The sequence below is a fragment of the Aulostomus chinensis genome, chromosome 22 (assembly GCF_037954235.1).
Source record: "Aulostomus chinensis isolate RoL2024-O1b breed Wild chromosome 22, RoL_Achi_v1.0, whole genome shotgun sequence".
In the NCBI taxonomy this organism is placed as follows: domain Eukaryota; kingdom Metazoa; phylum Chordata; class Actinopteri; order Syngnathiformes; family Aulostomidae; genus Aulostomus; species Aulostomus chinensis.
This window is the reverse complement of record NC_141341.1, coordinates 6892087-6909029: the sequence shown is the minus strand read 5'-3', so window position 1 is coordinate 6909029 and position 16943 is coordinate 6892087. Positions and strand designations below refer to the sequence as shown.

General features: G+C 43.7%; 2 protein-coding genes across 2 annotated transcripts; one reads left to right on the top strand and one right to left on the bottom strand.

Annotated features, from left to right (window-relative positions):
- The first annotated feature begins 198 nt into the window (after positions 1-198).
- On the top strand, positions 199-2671 carry hey1 (hes-related family bHLH transcription factor with YRPW motif 1). The gene is made up of 5 exons (XM_086193106.1): positions 199-372; positions 478-553; positions 632-715; positions 808-889; positions 1130-2671. The coding sequence occupies exons 1-5, from the start codon at positions 287-289 to the stop codon at positions 1777-1779; spliced, it is 978 nt and encodes a 325-aa protein (XP_086049232.1). The 5' UTR covers positions 199-286; the 3' UTR covers positions 1780-2671.
- A 1649-nt stretch (positions 2672-4320) lies between these two features.
- Positions 4321-15933, bottom strand: stmn2b (stathmin 2b). Its single transcript, XM_086193107.1, has 5 exons — positions 15764-15933; positions 9267-9362; positions 8922-9094; positions 7597-7788; positions 4321-6120 (listed from the first exon to the last, which is right to left on the bottom strand). The coding sequence occupies exons 1-5, from the start codon at positions 15780-15782 to the stop codon at positions 6061-6063; spliced, it is 540 nt and encodes a 179-aa protein (XP_086049233.1). The 5' UTR covers positions 15783-15933; the 3' UTR covers positions 4321-6060.
- Between the last annotated feature and the right edge of the window lie 1010 nt (positions 15934-16943).

The window sequence follows — 16943 nt, the reverse complement described above, 5'->3', positions numbered from 1 at the left end:
TCCACAAACGCCTACAGAGTGGGACCTCTTCATTTTCTTGGCTTCTCTCAGACACGTCAAAGTATCAGGAGCAGGGTTAAATGTACTCGGGCCAACGGCGCTGTCACTCAAATCCGCTGCCGCTCTCTGATTGGCTGTCTGGCTTGAAGCTCCGCCCTCGTTGGCCGGCAGCAGTGTTGAAATGACACCGTGGGAAAGCTGAACGCTTCAAACGGAGACGCTCCGGGCAAACCAGGGCAGACGCGACGGGACGATCTCACTGAGGGACTATCGAGAACCAATCGAAATGAAAAGGAATCACGACTTTAGCTCCTCGGACAGCGAGCTGGACGAGACCATTGAGGTGGAGAAGGAGAGCGCTGATGAGAATGGGTAAATTTAGACATATATTTCCCTTGTTCCTCCCAAAAAAGAAAATAAAAAATGATGCAAAGCGAAGTTGAAACTTAACTGGAACTTGTTGCGTCTGTTCTGAAGGAACATCCGCTCTCCTCTGGGCTCCATGTCTCCCACAACTTCCACTCAGGTGCAGGCGAGGAAGAGGCGTCGAGGAGTAAGTATTTATTTTTGTATTCGTGCAGTGAATTTCACATTTTTGGGATTATAAATAATCTATTAATATGACCGTCAGATTATTGAGAAACGGCGTCGCGACAGAATCAACAACAGCCTGAGTGAGCTGCGCAGGCTGGTTCCAAGCGCCTATGAGAAACAGGTGAGCAGCAGGACTTGGAACTTTAAAGAAAGGAAGTCAGAAAAACTGCATCCTCCTCTGGATTGTTTATACTTCTCTCCTCCATCCTGAAGGGTTCAGCCAAACTGGAGAAAGCAGAGATTTTGCAGATGACAGTCGACCACCTGAAGATGCTTCATGCTGCTGGAGGCAAAGGTGTGTCAGGGATTCATTCACACATGCTTCACCTGCATTAAGCAACCAGTTCCTTTGAACTTCTTGAAGAAGAAAAAAATCTAATGGATGACTGGATGATTAAAATAAAAGTACTCAGTGGAACTGGTCCCTCCCAGAGCCAGGAGGACTTTGATTCATGCTCCTTTAATTCTGGAAAAACCTGTTTGGCTGTTTGTTTGTTTTCAAATTGTATTAACGTGTTGTCTTTAACCCCCCAAGGTTACTTTGACGCTCACGCCCTGGCAATGGACTACCGTGGTTTGGGTTTCAGGGAGTGTCTGGCAGAGACGGCCCGCTATCTGAGTATCATTGAAGGCTTGGACAACACGGACCCTCTGAGGATTCGTCTGGTTTCCCACCTCAACAACTACGCCAGTCAGAGGGAGGCCCACACTGGTCTGAATCACCTGGCCTGGGGCTCTGCGTTTGGCTCCCCACCCGCCCACCTCACCCACCCCCTCCTCCTGCAGCAGCAGCAGGCAGCATCCATGGCTCCTTTACCCCGCAGTGCCACCAGCAGCCCACAAACTCCGCTATCATCCACTTCCTCTTCATCCTCCTCTTCCTCATCCACGACAGAGACTCACGTCCCAGGTAGGCGTAGCGGCAGCGCCACCCCTCACTCAGATCAAGGCCCCATCCGCGTCCCCCCTACTTCTGCAGCTCCCACCACCGTCCTGCACCCAGCACTGGTCTCCTCGTCAGCGTCCAAGCTCTCCCCTCCTCTCCTGTCTTCCCTCTCGGCATTCCCTTTCCCCTTCAGCGCTTTCCCCATCATCTCCCCTGCCGCTACCATCAGCCCCCCGGCGCCAGCGTCCAACGTGGGCAAACCCTACAGACCCTGGGGTATGGAAATAGGAGCTTTTTGACTGAAGTGAAAACAACACAATCTACTTATAAATAGATATATAGACTCACTGCCTGGCTGAGCTGGACTTTCAAGGACAAGACTTTTTATTATTCTTGCTTTAAAGTGCTATTTTTTCTAAGCTGTTGGACATACCTAGCTATAGGATTTTTATTCTGTTGCTCATGTATTGTGTTGTATAGAAGATTGAAACCATGAGAAGGAAGACGGCGGCTGTGAAGCAACAAGAGTGATTTATTGTGTTGATTGATCTCTGTTCCTGCCCACCGCTTTAGAAGTTTCACCCAGCCTATCAGGAATGGCTTTTCCAGATGGTCAAGCAGTGGCCTGTCAAGTTCCCCCCTTCGCCCACCCCAACCCTTTGTTTCCCCTGAAACACCCAGTGTTGGTGCCCTGGTTACAGAGAGAGGCGGTGTGAAAGGAGGGCTTGAGGTGGGTGAGAGTCACCCCCTTTTTACAGCATTTTATGGGGTGGAATAACCGAAACCAGGTGCTTGTTTGACTAAATACTGGGAACAGAAGTTAGCTACCAGCTTGGTTGAACTCAGCATGATTTACTCATGAGCTCTGATGCTCATATGGTGCCACATTGTTTCTCTACAGTACATTTTGTTCTCACAATCATGTTTTTACCAGCTTTCCCATGCATGGGTGCTTTTTATCACCCTGTTCTTCAAGTTATTTTTGTTCAACACACTAATTTAAATCACTCAGCTGCAGTGAGACAATTCTCCTTCAAACATCCTCTCCACCTGATGAACCTCACTGTGTATTTTTAGGGTTTGATACAAACCAACAACTCAGGTTCCTCAGGTTTTCAAAGTTGTTGCTGGTGGTAATAAACTTCCCTGTAATAAAAGAGTTCTTACAAATCACCTGTGGCTTCATTTGCATGTGTTAATGTGAGTGAGTGTGGATTTGCATGCCTGTTGAGGAGTGTGGATTTGCTTGTTGTTGCCTGCGGTTGTTTGTGTGTATGCATAGTAGCGTTACACGGCGACGCCTGCTATCAGATGAGGCCGCTTGTTCTCTCAGCAGCCCTCTGTGTGTGCACAGGAAACGATTAACAAGGAGGGGATATCCTGGACAATAGCAGCCTGGCTGGCCCCATGCGCTCCGTGGGAACTAGTGGAAGAGGAATGAAGGAGAATTGGAGGAGAGTAAAGAAGGAGGGATGGAGAATAGAGTCAGGGATGGAGGGAGAGGGGAACAGGCGGATTAAAGGGGAGAGAGGGAGAGTGTCTGCTATTGGCCATGCCTTCACCTCCAGCCTCTTCCTCTGAAACAAGTACACGCTCTCGCCGAAGTGTTCCTCTGTCTTTCCACCCTTTACATGGACCTCCTTTGATCCCTCGCTTCATTCCTCTTAACCTTCTCCTCTGCTGTCAGCGACGCTCGGCCAGCCAGTGATGTCAAACTCGGGCCAAAACACAAGGTCAACTCGACTTTTAGTGAAGACAATTTATACATTGTCTCCCCCGGCTGGTCAAAAGTGGTACTTCATCACTATAGAAGAGAACCTCTTCAACTTGTTTTCTACAGTGGTCCCTCATGACTGATGCAAAACAGTTAGGCTGGAAAAAAAATGTATACTTTATTTAAAGATAAATGCAGTACTGGACCATCTGTGTCTGATATAACCTATTAAACAACATCCTTATGCTTCTTGTTCAGATGTTTACCTAAAACCGATCTGTAAATTCATTGCAAACAAGTTTTTGTCATCATCTTATACAAAACTAGGAGGCAGCTTATGGCATTTAATCATTGTATTGAAAACAGAAATATTAGGTATAAAATGTGGTTTATTGAACTTAAATTGAAGTTTTATTGCAAATATTATAGCCAGGACTGGGTATCATTTGAAAATTACATTACGTATTACGTTACAAATCTAATTTTCAACTCTTTGGCAACATCACACACTCAAAAACAGTTTCATAACATGGAAACCAAAATGCGGTTCAGCTTAATTTGTCTGTTTCTACTCTTTGGTTTTATGTTTCAGCACTTAGACGTTTTTCTGCACACAGCAGTTTTACTACATAAAAGGTAAATCGCACCCTGGTGGTTTGTACCTCAGGTGATTGGTACTGAATAACATGGCATCTTTCCACTAGCAATTCTGTTGGTGCCATAAAACTATTGCAAATCGATTCCCAGCATTATTTACTGAGAATATATATTTAGTAATTATTATTAAAAAAAAACTAGAATGTTTCTCCTGTATAGAAGATTTTAACATGCCTGCAGTACTTTAGAGTACCTTGTAGTACTCCAAAGTGCCCCAATTTGAGACAAACTGGACAAGACTAATGAAGCATCACAAACTCCTGTTTCTTATTTCTTACGTTAGAAACATTTAAGTTAGAAGCACTACTACACGTCTAACAGTAGCTGTGTTACCTTAAACTGCACCAGAATATAATAAATAAAAATTCAGGCACAATAAAAAAAACAATAAATGATCCTTGTAGTCTCAATTTATTTATACATATAAAATGTGATTTTTTTTTTAAAGTAAATCAGACTCAAAGGCGGATTTATTCACTGAACCCCGAATCTTTATTAACCACTGCTTGCTCACAACGATATATGTGGAGAGGAAGAAACACACAAATGGATAGAGGAGAGAAAGAGAGAGGCAGGTGGGATCGTCACCGTCCGTGATGTACTTCTGACAGCTGTTACACATCACCCGATCATTATCACATGGCACAAACTTACAGTATCTACCCACTCACTCTCACACACACACACACACACACACACACACACACACAACACACACACACACACACACACACACACACACACACACACACACACACACATTCACCACCTACATCTACGGGTCTACCGTCCGTGTGTGACCGACAGGGTTCAACCTCAGGCTTCAACACCCCGGTTACAAACTATTTGTTACTTTAAAACACTCATATGTGCCTTTACAGATGGCAATACTGTGTTCATGACTGTTGCAGTGACGCCTGTTATGGCTTAAATATCTTTCCTGGGTCAGACTTTCAGTGGAAACCTGGAGTGACGTGAGGATGTTTGGCATTCTAGCCTCTATGAAATGCAGAAAGAAGGCTATTTTCTCATAGATTCACAGTAAAAAGTGGGATCTCAGCTCCACGCCTGTATCTGCAGTGCTCTCAGGATGCACTTTAACCTCACTGGTGTACTACAGTAACACAAATGTGACTGGAAGCCATTGGTCAACGAGGGTATGCAAGCTTTCCAGTGCCAGATGGCCAGAATTTAGCAAGCATCTTGTGAGCTCTGTGCTATGATTGGCTAAATGCCTGTCCAGGTGGAGAGCAGGTGATTGTACAGGATCTATGACATAGGGGAGATGAAGAGGTTGCAGACAGGGAAGGAGGATGAGGATGGGCTCATTAAATGCTGCAGTGTTCTCCTGCTGTACAGCCACCTCACAGGAGTGGATGTGCAACGGCTTGCATTCCCCACAGAAAAGCAGACTGTCCCCTTTCCTTCTGCCAACTTTCCTGCACATGTCCCTGGCGAATTGGAACACTGGCATAAACTGGATGGAAAATCACTCCAACCAGACACAGATCCAATTTTGTGTCCAGAGCGGCGGGGTCAAATGTGTAAGTGCGCAATTGAAGGGAAGAGGGAATGGAGCCAGGATGCGGGCCTCGCAAGGACGCAAACAGTCACAGCAAACATCAGCTAGCTGGCAAACTCACAACAAACACCTACGGCTGTTACCACACAAGAGAAACCTCTAACAAATGATGCTCAGGCTGAAATAAACAAAGTAATATAACATACTACATCCATATATATGCAGGGAGAGGAAACTTATATATAAAAATGGCACACTGCAATCAATACTTTTGCTGCTTGTATTGTACTGTATATAACAAAAAAAAGAAGTATTTACAAAAACCAATACCCACTGTCGCATATCAATTTGATTTGTTTTTCTTTTCTCAATTGAAACAGAGCAAAAACATTCTTTTGGGGAAGAGTGGGTGGGAGACATTAATTTTTCTGTTGATTTAAATCACCATGATTTTTGCTTTATTTATTTTTTTAATCCACCCCCAACCCCATTTAAACCTCCCGCTGTCTTGGGGTGGTGTTTCACGCCGTGGTAGTTTCATAGCAGTATGGGGGGGGTGTATGGCGAGGGGGTGGAGAGGTGGGGACATGTGGGATAAGTTGAGAGACGGATGTGTTCCTCAGGGTCGGGGTCGTGGTGGTGGTGGGCGGGGGGTTGGAAGTGGGACGTCAAACCTGTTGGGGCTTCTCACGCCGTCACCTCTTCTCTCAACTCTTTGTTCCGGCGCACCTCCTGAGCACGCCTCTCCTATGAAGGACAAACACACACACACACACACACACACACACACACACACACACACACACACAGTAAACACACACATCTATTTCTGATGGGACTTTTCCTGACATTTGTTTCAAGCTCAGTGCACTTTTTATTTCACAGTCCTTCCAGAGGTGACTTGCCTCTCCGAACTGTATATAACAGAAAAAAAAGTATTTACAAAAAGCAATACCCACTGTCACTTCTCCACTGGATTTTTTTTCTTTTCTCAGTTGAAACAAAGCAAAATTATTCACCTCAGGTCTTCTCTATTCTAAACCCATCCAGCCACATCTACATAGACTACATAGACAGACTACATCTGAACACCTTTATCTTTACCAAACCCCTGCTATTCTATACTATTTATTTTTTAACATCCTCAAGTGAAAGTGTTTAATCTTAAACATTTTCTCCTCTCCGCTTTCATTTCAGGATTATTTCTCATTCACGAATCACTTTTCCTCAACAGGAGCCACTTGTACATTCAGGTATAATCATAAAGCAACTCGAAACACCTCTGAGGTCTCCGCCAAGTCTCATTCTGGGGTCTTCATTAAGGCTGTAAGCAGCGACAAGAGGACCACAGGGGTGTTGAAACCTGATGATTGGATTTTGCATGACGGAGCACTCCACTGTGCACGCTGTGATGCAACTATGACATGCTGCATCCACTAGGTGACACTAGAGAACACACAATTACTATAGTGTGTGGTCAAACGTCACAGGACGACATCACTAATATTTGCTACATTGGACTTACTTCCTGTAACCACTAGGTGGCACTATGACTTAGCTTCAGCATGTAGATGCATTCCATCAAGCTCGTCTGATGTGAAGAGTTTAGAAAAGATCTGACCTCCCGAATCCAGACTCTACATAAATTTTCCGTCTCGCCACAGTAACACCGCTTCACGAAACTCACAGGTTTTACAGTAACTCATCAACAAGTTCTTCAGGAGTGTCTGACCTGATTTAAGGGGAATCTGGTCAACCCACGAACACGGGTTGTACACCAAAGTGTGGAAAAAAAACCCAAATGATTTCCTGTTGCCACCAGATGGCACAAAATTCGCTCAGAATTAAATGTGTTCTTCATCGGCACAAACTAAACCCCTCCTCAAAGTTGGGTGGAAATGGGCCTCACAGTTTTTATGTAATCAAGCTGACAGACAAACAAACACAGCCCACAAAAAACATGACCTTCTTAGTCTTTACTAAGGTGTAGTTTAAGAATCATGGATGGAGTTTATGTGTGAGAAGCTAACACCAGTGGCATATTTCAAGGCATATTCCCACATTTCTTTTCTCACCAGAATGCAAATGCCTGGCAAAATGATATCACCCTTGAACCAGCACATAAACTTCTTTTTTAATTACAGATATCACTCATTCGTTTAATGAGAAAATTCAGTGTAAAAACAACTTTCCGAGCTGTCTGTTTAGATCCCCCCTCCTCACCCGCTCCTGCAGGCGCTCCATGATGGCAGCCAGGTAGGCCATCCGGTTCTCCTCGATCTGCTCCATCTTCATCTGGAGCTTCTCCTCGGCCATGCGGCTAAAATTGCTGTTCTCCTCCATGGCCTTCATCAGCACGTCACGTTCGTGCTCCCGCTTCTCAGCCAGAGCCCGGAGTACCTGCGCCTCCTGGGACTGGGGGAGAACAAGGGGACGGGAGAAGGACGCGGAGGGTGAGTGAGTCAGCGATAAATGCCGAAGCAGAGATTTACTTTTTTTTCTTTAAACATAAACATTTAAATATGCCTATATACAAGAGAAACTTTCTTCTTGCTGAATTCAACTTTTATTGGCATCATTTCTAATACTCTGAATGCTTGGCCTCTCAATTAATGCTACGCCTTTAAACAAGTGAACACCAGATGTCTACTTGTGTTCTGTGTTATTGATCTGCCGATTGACTTATTAGTGGCTTACTGGATTCGCCAGGTGCTTGACTGGCTGTATTGATAAATGAATCAATGAGTTGCAGGAATTAGCCAAAGTCTGATTAGATTTTCCATGGCAGGTTTGCAGCAAATGCATCGAAGCAAAGCAGTCAGTGCATCTCGCCGCTGACTAAACAAGCAGAAATGTGACATTAAATCAATGGAGGTCTAATATTTATTACAGCCTTACAGCGCTATTGAATTTTTTGTCATCAAACATGACATAAAGTGCTGGTTTCATCAAATTTTTGCTGGTCTGAAATCCTTCATCCTGACGAGTGTTGATTAAAGTACACAAACACATACTTGAGTCTAAGTATCATGGTCAAATATTACTCCAAGCCAAAGTTGCTCAGACTGATTTTTACTTTAAAGTTCTTGCTTTTGAAAGCACAGCAGTCCATTTAATTTCTAATGAACACTTTTCTGTATTGATTTTACACTGTTTAGCTTTATGAAAAAGTCTACTGTATGACAACATTGAACAAATTGAGTATCAGATGGATTTTTTTCTTCTGTGAGGAACACAGCTTGGTGCAAATCACATTAAAAGTTAAACAGAATTGAAATTTTGAAGCTCAAAAGTGACGACAACAACAACCTTCATAGAAATGTAGTCAAAAGTATATTTGCCTTGAAAATGTAGTGGAGCAACAGTCGTGTTTCCAATAGATGAATAGTGAAGTAAAGTACATGTGTAATACATGTACTTCAGCAGAGTACTCCAGTACATCTACTTCATTACTGACCACCAGTGATCCTGACTTAAGTTTGACGTTTACTCAGGCAAAGTGATATGTAGCAGCTGGCAGCAATGAAAATGATGAGAAACATCCTTACTCTCCTCCGGTCCTCAGCTGCCTCCAGTTTCTTCTGGATGTCATCCAGGGAAATGTCCCTCTTTGGAGGGCTGGTGACACAGTGAGCAACATCAGACACAGGGGAGGGCGGCTTCAGAATGACCTCAAATGCCTGGCCTGAGGCCCGCTTGTTGATGGGCTTGATGTCCATGTCTGCATGTGTGTGCATTAATGAGAAAGAAAGAAAGAAAGAAAGAAAGAAAGAAAGAAAGAAAGAAAGAAAGAAAGAAAGACAAAGAAAGAAAGACAAAGAAAACTCCCGGGTTAGTTCACAATGTCTTCATTCAAACATGCGTGATAAAAAGCAGAATTTTTCTCTGATTACCCTCAAAGTCACCCATGATGTTTTTGTGGGTCTCCGGGTACAGACAAGAGCAGATGAGTGAGAGAACTGAAATCTCCTTCATCTTCTCTTTGTAAGCTGTGGAGATAAATGGAAACATGATTGTGCGTTAGAGGCGTATGGAAACTGAGATCAGCGCTGATACACATGCACATAGACGAAACATCATTGACCCACTTTTACCTCCTCAGGAGGTCTTTGATGTAAAGACAAAAATGACTCGAAGAATAAATATTCATCAACCCTCAAAAAGGAAAACCTCATCAAAGGATGTCTGGTGGAGCTGAGCTGCCCTGGGTTTTGTAGACATTTAGTGGCTATTGTTTTCACTGAGCTGTGAGGGGAGCTGGATGGATGTGGCCTAATTTCCCCAAGATGCTGCTGTTCCCACAGGATTCGTCCCACATCATTATCTATGCATTTCATTCTGTTCCATTATTTATTAATGCAGCAAGTCCAACATCCTTTACCCCTCTCAAATGTTCAGTGGCTACTGAAAAAAAAAAATTCTGCAGAGCTTGTACCTCTGACAAGACGCACTTTTGGCCCCCTGGCAATATGGCGCTGATTGAAGCTGCTAGGAGCAATGAGTGGGCCCTCACATACCCCCCAAGTGTGTATTTGGATGTATATTTGGTTTTTGCTCAAAGGAGCAGGCTAACACACGCACTGCACACCCAACAGGTGCAGCAATCTGCATCCACTAGGCTGCTCTAGAAAAAAAACAAAAACTTCTTATACTATGTTACATCATGTTGCATATGAGTACACAGACGTTACATTAATGTCACTTTAATGTAAACTTCAACTTAATTGTAGCTTATAAATGTCCTCAAGCTGGAACTCTCATCAAATGTATGAATTTTGGGAAAGATCTGACCATGTAGTGTCCAGTTACTGCAGTTTCTTCTTGTATGGCAAAATTGGTGCGTTGCCATGGTAATGCCATTTAATGAAAACATCTTCACACTTACTCATCGCTAATTTCTGAAGGGGTTTCTGACAAACTTTGAGATGGACATGGATGACCCTCTAGTGGTAGTCCATCATAGTGTAAAAAAAAACAAAAAAACCCCACTGTGTCAGTTCCTGTTGCCACCAGGCAGTTCTTTGACTTATTTGCTCCAGAATGTATTGGGTTCTTCCTTAAGTGGCCTGAGTCTGCAGAACCAGAGGACCAGCAATTTCAAGGACCCACAGGTTTGAGACCCCAAGTCGAGGATCCTTAAATGGTACTTCCTTAATCCTGATTACTAACCCTTACTTTAAGCATTCCTGGTCTTCTTACCTAAACCCAAGCAGGACATCCTGAATCTGCTGGAGGGTCCTCCAGTTAAATGAAGAGCTCACAAAAAACAAAAACAAAAACAAACAAAAAAAAACTAGGGTCCTAAGCCTGCGGGCCTGAATCTGCAGGTTCTCCAACTGCTAATGAGCTCTGCCAAGGAGGTAATTTGTTTTCAGGTATTTAGAGTAGCATTAGGGTTGTGTGTTGGAATAATCTTGATGCTGTTTCTTATCTTCATCATCCATCACGTACGGGTCAAGGCCAGTGGCCAAGTCTTTAGCTTATCAGCATAGCACAGCAGTATGACTGTCTAACCCCCGGTCCATTTACAGTCCAAAAAGTTAATGACATTGAAGCAAATCTGGCATCAAATCAATCTGGTAGCATTTAGCGACCTCCCTGCTCAATAGGGAGGAACAAAGTGCTCAAAAGAAAAAAAACAACCAACCTTCTCTGACCTTGATTTTTTTTGGCACCTTTTACTTTAGAATGTGTGTGCCAGGAGTTCATCATCAGTCCCTGCAGGGAGAACAGTTAAAAAAAAAAATATCTGCAATACACAGCAGGTTGCAGACATTCTGCTGTTGGCTGCACTGTTCTGTCAAGGTAACAGAGATTTGCATAACGACTGTCAGCGCATGGCGTAATCCATCAGCCAGAGCATCGGGCCCGCAGGCCTCAAGTGTGCCACGTTGATTCATGATTTACAGCAGGCTACAGTAGCAAAGCCAGAGATGAGATTTACTTTGAAATAGCTTTATAGTGGGAGTATGATTAATCCGAATCCTCTTCCTTACTCCTATTCCCTGCTCACTCTGCTCATCTTCTCCTCCTCTCTGTGTCTCGCTTTCTGCCCTGCAGACTGGCAGACGCCTCAGTAATGTGATCAACTCTCAGATGTAGCTCTCACTATTCTCTGATGGCCTTGTTAACCCCCTTCCCTGAGGAGGAAGTAGGAGAGGGTGAGAGTGTGGTTAGGGGGTGAGAGAGGAGAGAAAATCTGGATAAAAAGAGCGAAGGGTTTGAGTTGGAGATAAAGGTGGAATTCGCTGGAGAAACAGAAATGAGTAAGAGATGAAAAGCCTGATGGTGAAGAAAATACAGAGGGTGGAGGATGGAGGAAGAAGGCTGCTGGTGGGTTGAGGGCAGCACCATCATGCCAGCATATCTGATAGGAGGATTAAAAACCAGAGAAGGGGTGGTCTCCCAATGGGCTCACAGCCCCCGTCAACTGCCCTCAGGCCATTCTAACGGATCCACCTCAGGTGGATGGCTCTTAAATTTGTAATTAGCGGACTGTGCCATTGCTGCTGAGGAGATGGGAGGGGGGAGCTTTTTGAGGATTGTCACAGATTCATTAAGTCACGTGTATGTCAAGACCCCACCACTGATTTTCTCCCACATGCAACCGTGCTTGACAGCTGAGGAACAAATAAGTAGCAATTCAGTGGAGCGGGTAATTTGAGTGCTTGTGGAGCAAATCAACGGAGATTCTAGTTTGTTGGTTGTCAAGTTCTGTGTGGAGCCATTTTAGATTCTTTCTCTGAGTTTTTTATTTATTTATTTTGTACCATAACTGTATCATAGTAAATCTAATTTCTTTGTTATATCACAAACCCTCTCTGCCGATTGAAATCACCCTATAGCTTAGAGGTATAGGGAGATTTCGTTTATATTCCTAATAAAAAAAATATGAGACTCTCTACAGTGCAAAAATATTGAATTACCTTATCATTTCTCCTGAGAAAAAACAGCTATTTTCCTTTGATAACCACTCACTGCAATGGGCTCATTCCCAGCAGATCAGACACATAAAGATAATAAAAAAATGATGAAGGAATTAAAGAAAGTGTCCAAACATCAGCATGGGTGCAGAAGTCTCCAGAAGTGCTAGATGAAAGCAATAAGATGAGTGCTGCAATTAATGATCGTTTAAATAATTGATTAAACTGAAGATTGTTCTCCCCAATTAGAAATGCTCATCTGGATTTCAAGAGCACAAAGTGATGCTCATTTCGTCCATCAAACAGTCCAAATCCCTGCAAGTCTTCATTTTCTGCCACAAATGACAAAAAAAAAAAGAGAGAGAAATCAATTCCCTAAATATAAGAGTCTGGAAGCAGCAAATGTTTGACCTTTTTACTTGAGAAAAAAAAGACCGAAACAAAATTTGTTTTATAAAATAGTTGCCGATTAATTACATTTCAGACAACAGATCGATTAATTAATTTGTCGTGGCGGCTCTCAATCAAAATCCTGTGAGGCAGGTGTAATGACACCAGCCTGCAGCCACCTCTGCAGGGTGTTTCCTCTCACATGCCTCTTGTCCCAACCACAGCCAGCAAACCACGTCCTCTTTCAATCCATCAGCCAAAGAGCACAGATCATCAATATCTATTGTGCCTCCTCCCCCGCAAGCATTCCTCTCCCCCAGCACCTTCTGCATCCCCCAGCCTCCTCCTTCATCTGTTGCTGAGGCATTCTCTGTCTCCTCTCCTTCTCTAGTTTTCACCCACACACTCTATTTCCACCTGGGAGCTGCATTAGCACAAACCACCACACCTCTTTTTGGTACATTTCTTCCATTATCTTCTTGAAAGCCATTGCAGGAATTTAAACAAAGAATAGAATTTTGCAGTAAGGACTCACAAAAATATCACATCTGAAACATACAAGACCATGAGCTATTGAGGCTGCATCAACGTTTTACTTCCCCCCTGAGTGCTATAACCTCACGGTGCAAAGAGTTCAGCATGTACAGGTGCTTCATAGCCAGGCCACTGAGCAACAATATCAAAAATTATTAAGGTATTACAAGTGCAAGATTGGCTATTAAAGAAACATTTATGGCACCCAGACGACCAGGGGCAGGTCTTGTCATTCTATGCAGGTCTGGTGACAAACTGCTCCAAAACCACGCCCTGCGTCCGTTCAATGTCAGTGTAATCAAAGCAGCAGGGTTAAGCTAATAGGGCGAATATGTCAGGAAATTCTGGTGATTGTCAGTCCTTCCGTACAAAGATGCAGAATCCCTGCATCTGTTCCCGAGTGCTGAGGAGCTCATGAGCATATGGCATACCAGCACTACACACTGATGTCACCTCTTCCGCTCAGCCCTGAAGAGCAACAGTCATCTGAACCAGTAATGGGCGTGTGCTGCATTGATCGATTGGACTCGGTGATAGATGCCTTCTTAGTCAGGCTTTGTGCACATGACGATGGCGTCGGACGAGACTCAGCTGTATTTAGATAGTCTATGTAGTGTTGTCCAGGATTCTTTTGTGTACAGCGGCGCTGATTTCAGGGCACCAGCTGAATGACCACACCTAACTGGATATAAACCAGTGAGCATGATAAGATCAGCGAACGTGCTCGGAGGCCTTAATGCACGTGGGTGTGCACTGGTTGGCTAGATAGTAGAGGGATATCTCAATTTCTTCGAGAATTCCCAAAACATATGACAAAAATCCCACACGTAAACACATTTACAGAATTTACACGGTTTCATAGTCAGTCATTGATTTCTACTGACAAATACTTGCAAAGGGATGATTTGGGATTTTTCTGTAGATATCTGATATGATGGTATTTTAAAGCTGATGCTTGTTTTTATTTAGGTGATGTTTACCAAAAGATATCATCTGCTTAAAAACAGGTTTAGATGGTATTCACATTTCCTACATACTGACAAACACATGTGATCCCATAAAACATTTATTCATTGTTGTTTCTTCAGCAAAGAAGAGACTCGAGCAAAACTGGGCTGATATAGACATCGGCCTTCAGACCACTGCCACTGTAGCAAAGCACCAATATTTGCTGAGACTGACAACATGCCACTCATTCGTAGATTCCATCTCTTCAAATAATAACAATAAGAAAAAACCCAAGTGGACCTGGCCAGTGATGACTGGCACTGACGACGGGTGGACGGCTGCCTCCTGCACCCTGCCCATCCCAGTGGGCCTGTCCACAGCTCAAATCATAGAGGGAGGAGGGGGAGGAGGAGGAAGGGGAGGAGGAAAGGGGCCTAAATATACCAGTCAGGGTTTAGTTGCCGGTGTCCCTCGACGCAGACACCAGGACACTTACTGCTGTCTGTCTGGATGCCCCGCCATCCATCAAGCGCCTCGCCAACCAGAAAGCAAACAGACTATAGACTGCACATTGTAGCCTGCTCTTTGATGCATGAGCCTTTTAAGCACACATATTTGTTAGCGTTATTTATAGTTATAGGATTCATTTTGATAAAGCTTGTAGGTCACATTATAGGCCTGAAACGAGGCGTTCCAACCATCCAAAAACAAACACAAGGCCTAGTACCTGCCCTCTGCCCCTGCATGCCCCTCTATTATATTTAGCCAACATTAATTTCAACCAGATAACATCAGATTATTGTGGCAACATAGCAACCCTAAACATTCATCTTGTTGTCCAGGCATAAAGCCTTCCCTCCACCGCAAAGCTATTCTTGAAAAGGATGCTCCCTCATCCTTCCTCTCTCTCTCTCTCTCTCTCTCCTTCCATCCCTCATTCATGCCTTTAGCTGTCATCCACAAAATTGGCTCAACAGGTTTTACACTGCAGTTACATTGGATGATGATGATGATGATGATGATGATGATGATGATGGCCCAGTTTTTATCTGCAGATTTGTCACGTTGAAATATCTCACCAGCCGGGAGAGAGAGCGGCTGGTGGTGCGCTCGCTTTGCGGGGACCGGAGATGTTGGGTGGGGTCGCTGGCGCTGCATTATGCTGCGCGGCTGTGACTCAGGCGATCAGGGCAGGTGCGGCAGCAGCGGGTATCGATGATATAATATTGACCCCCAAAAGACAAGCTATCACCTTGCGTGTGCTGATGTATCAATCCTCTCTAAATCATTGGCTTTAAACTGAATAAAAAAACATCATTGTGGCAAAATGAATCACTGCTCCCACTGATAGCAAATGTTGGTTTCAGGATGAGACATTGTTGAGCAAATATGGATAAAAGAACATTTTTTTGCCGCAGTTTTGCAAATTAATCTCTAAAACAGGCATGCAGGGGAGTTTGGCCGCTCCCTCTAATCAACCCTCAGCATCCTTTTGTGCCATGGGTGTCGCCACTGTCTCCCAGCATCCTTAAACCTGCGAAGCCTCTGCCGTCTCACTTCATCCAAAAAGAACCAAAATTTTGGTCCTAACTCACCGACTGCGGTCTTGGCCATCTCTGAAGTGGTGCCGGGGCGAGTTGAGCGGAGGAGAGAGCGCTGGAGCCTGGATGCTGCTTCTCGGGGTGAAGGGACTGCTGGTAAGGCACTGAGTCAGCAGAGAGGGGGCTGCCGGTGCGCCTGGTGGTCCGTTATGAGCAGTCAAGCCGGCAGGAAGTGACAAGAAAAAAGCAAATGCGCAGGATTGGCCTTCAGAATAAAAGCGTTAACCTCCCCCTTCATATTGAACAAATTAACGCAACATGATGACCAGGAGTCAGCAGTTTTTGTTAAAGTACTTTGGGATCATAATCTGAAAATGTAGCTGCGCAACAACTCTGTGTCCTTAAAGCGATTCTTCACTAAAAAAAAAAAAAAAAAGTTGCATTTTGAGAGCTAACAAATACTTACTTGTGCTCACAAAGATGTCCCCCCCATTACATTTTTGTCACACCGGATTGCAAAAACTCTCAGCCACACATGTTAAGTTTGAAGCTAATTTAGACTGACAGCTAATAACATGCAAACCAGCCCCCCCCCCCCCCCAAAATGCATCATCCAGTATGAATCACATCACATTAATCCAGCCATATAATCAGCATTCCAAAAAAAAAACCCTTGATTTGAGCTAAAAAAAAAAAAGACAAAAAAAGACAAAAATAATACATACAATAATATAACACTTCTGGCTCAGCACTACCCTGAACGAGCCCTAGACTACAGAATTAACAAATGAACTTAATACGACTGGCAGGAGCTTGCTGGATCCGTTTGTTTTTGTCACAGGCAGCAGAGCAAGAGGCAGCACAGGTAGATTTAGATGCCCAAAAATTCATTTTAACCTTTTTTTTCCTCCCCATGCAATCTTTGCTTTAGACATAAATACTCTATATGAAAAGAGATTAAAATGAAGAATAGTTTATTTATTAGGAACAAGTCAAAGTTGTTTTATAACACTGGCTATTTAAAATGGCAGTAGTTGACTTGTGCATGCAGACACACGCAAAACAGACTGACCAGTTTAATGTGAATAGATCACGAATTGCTCATCCACCGAGTAAACCACATAACAGAAACGAGACATATACTCAAGCAACAGAAATAAAAATTACTGAATAAATAAGACTGGGGAAGCAATTATTTTAAAAGATAATTAAAAAGGGGAAAAATCGGTAGAAG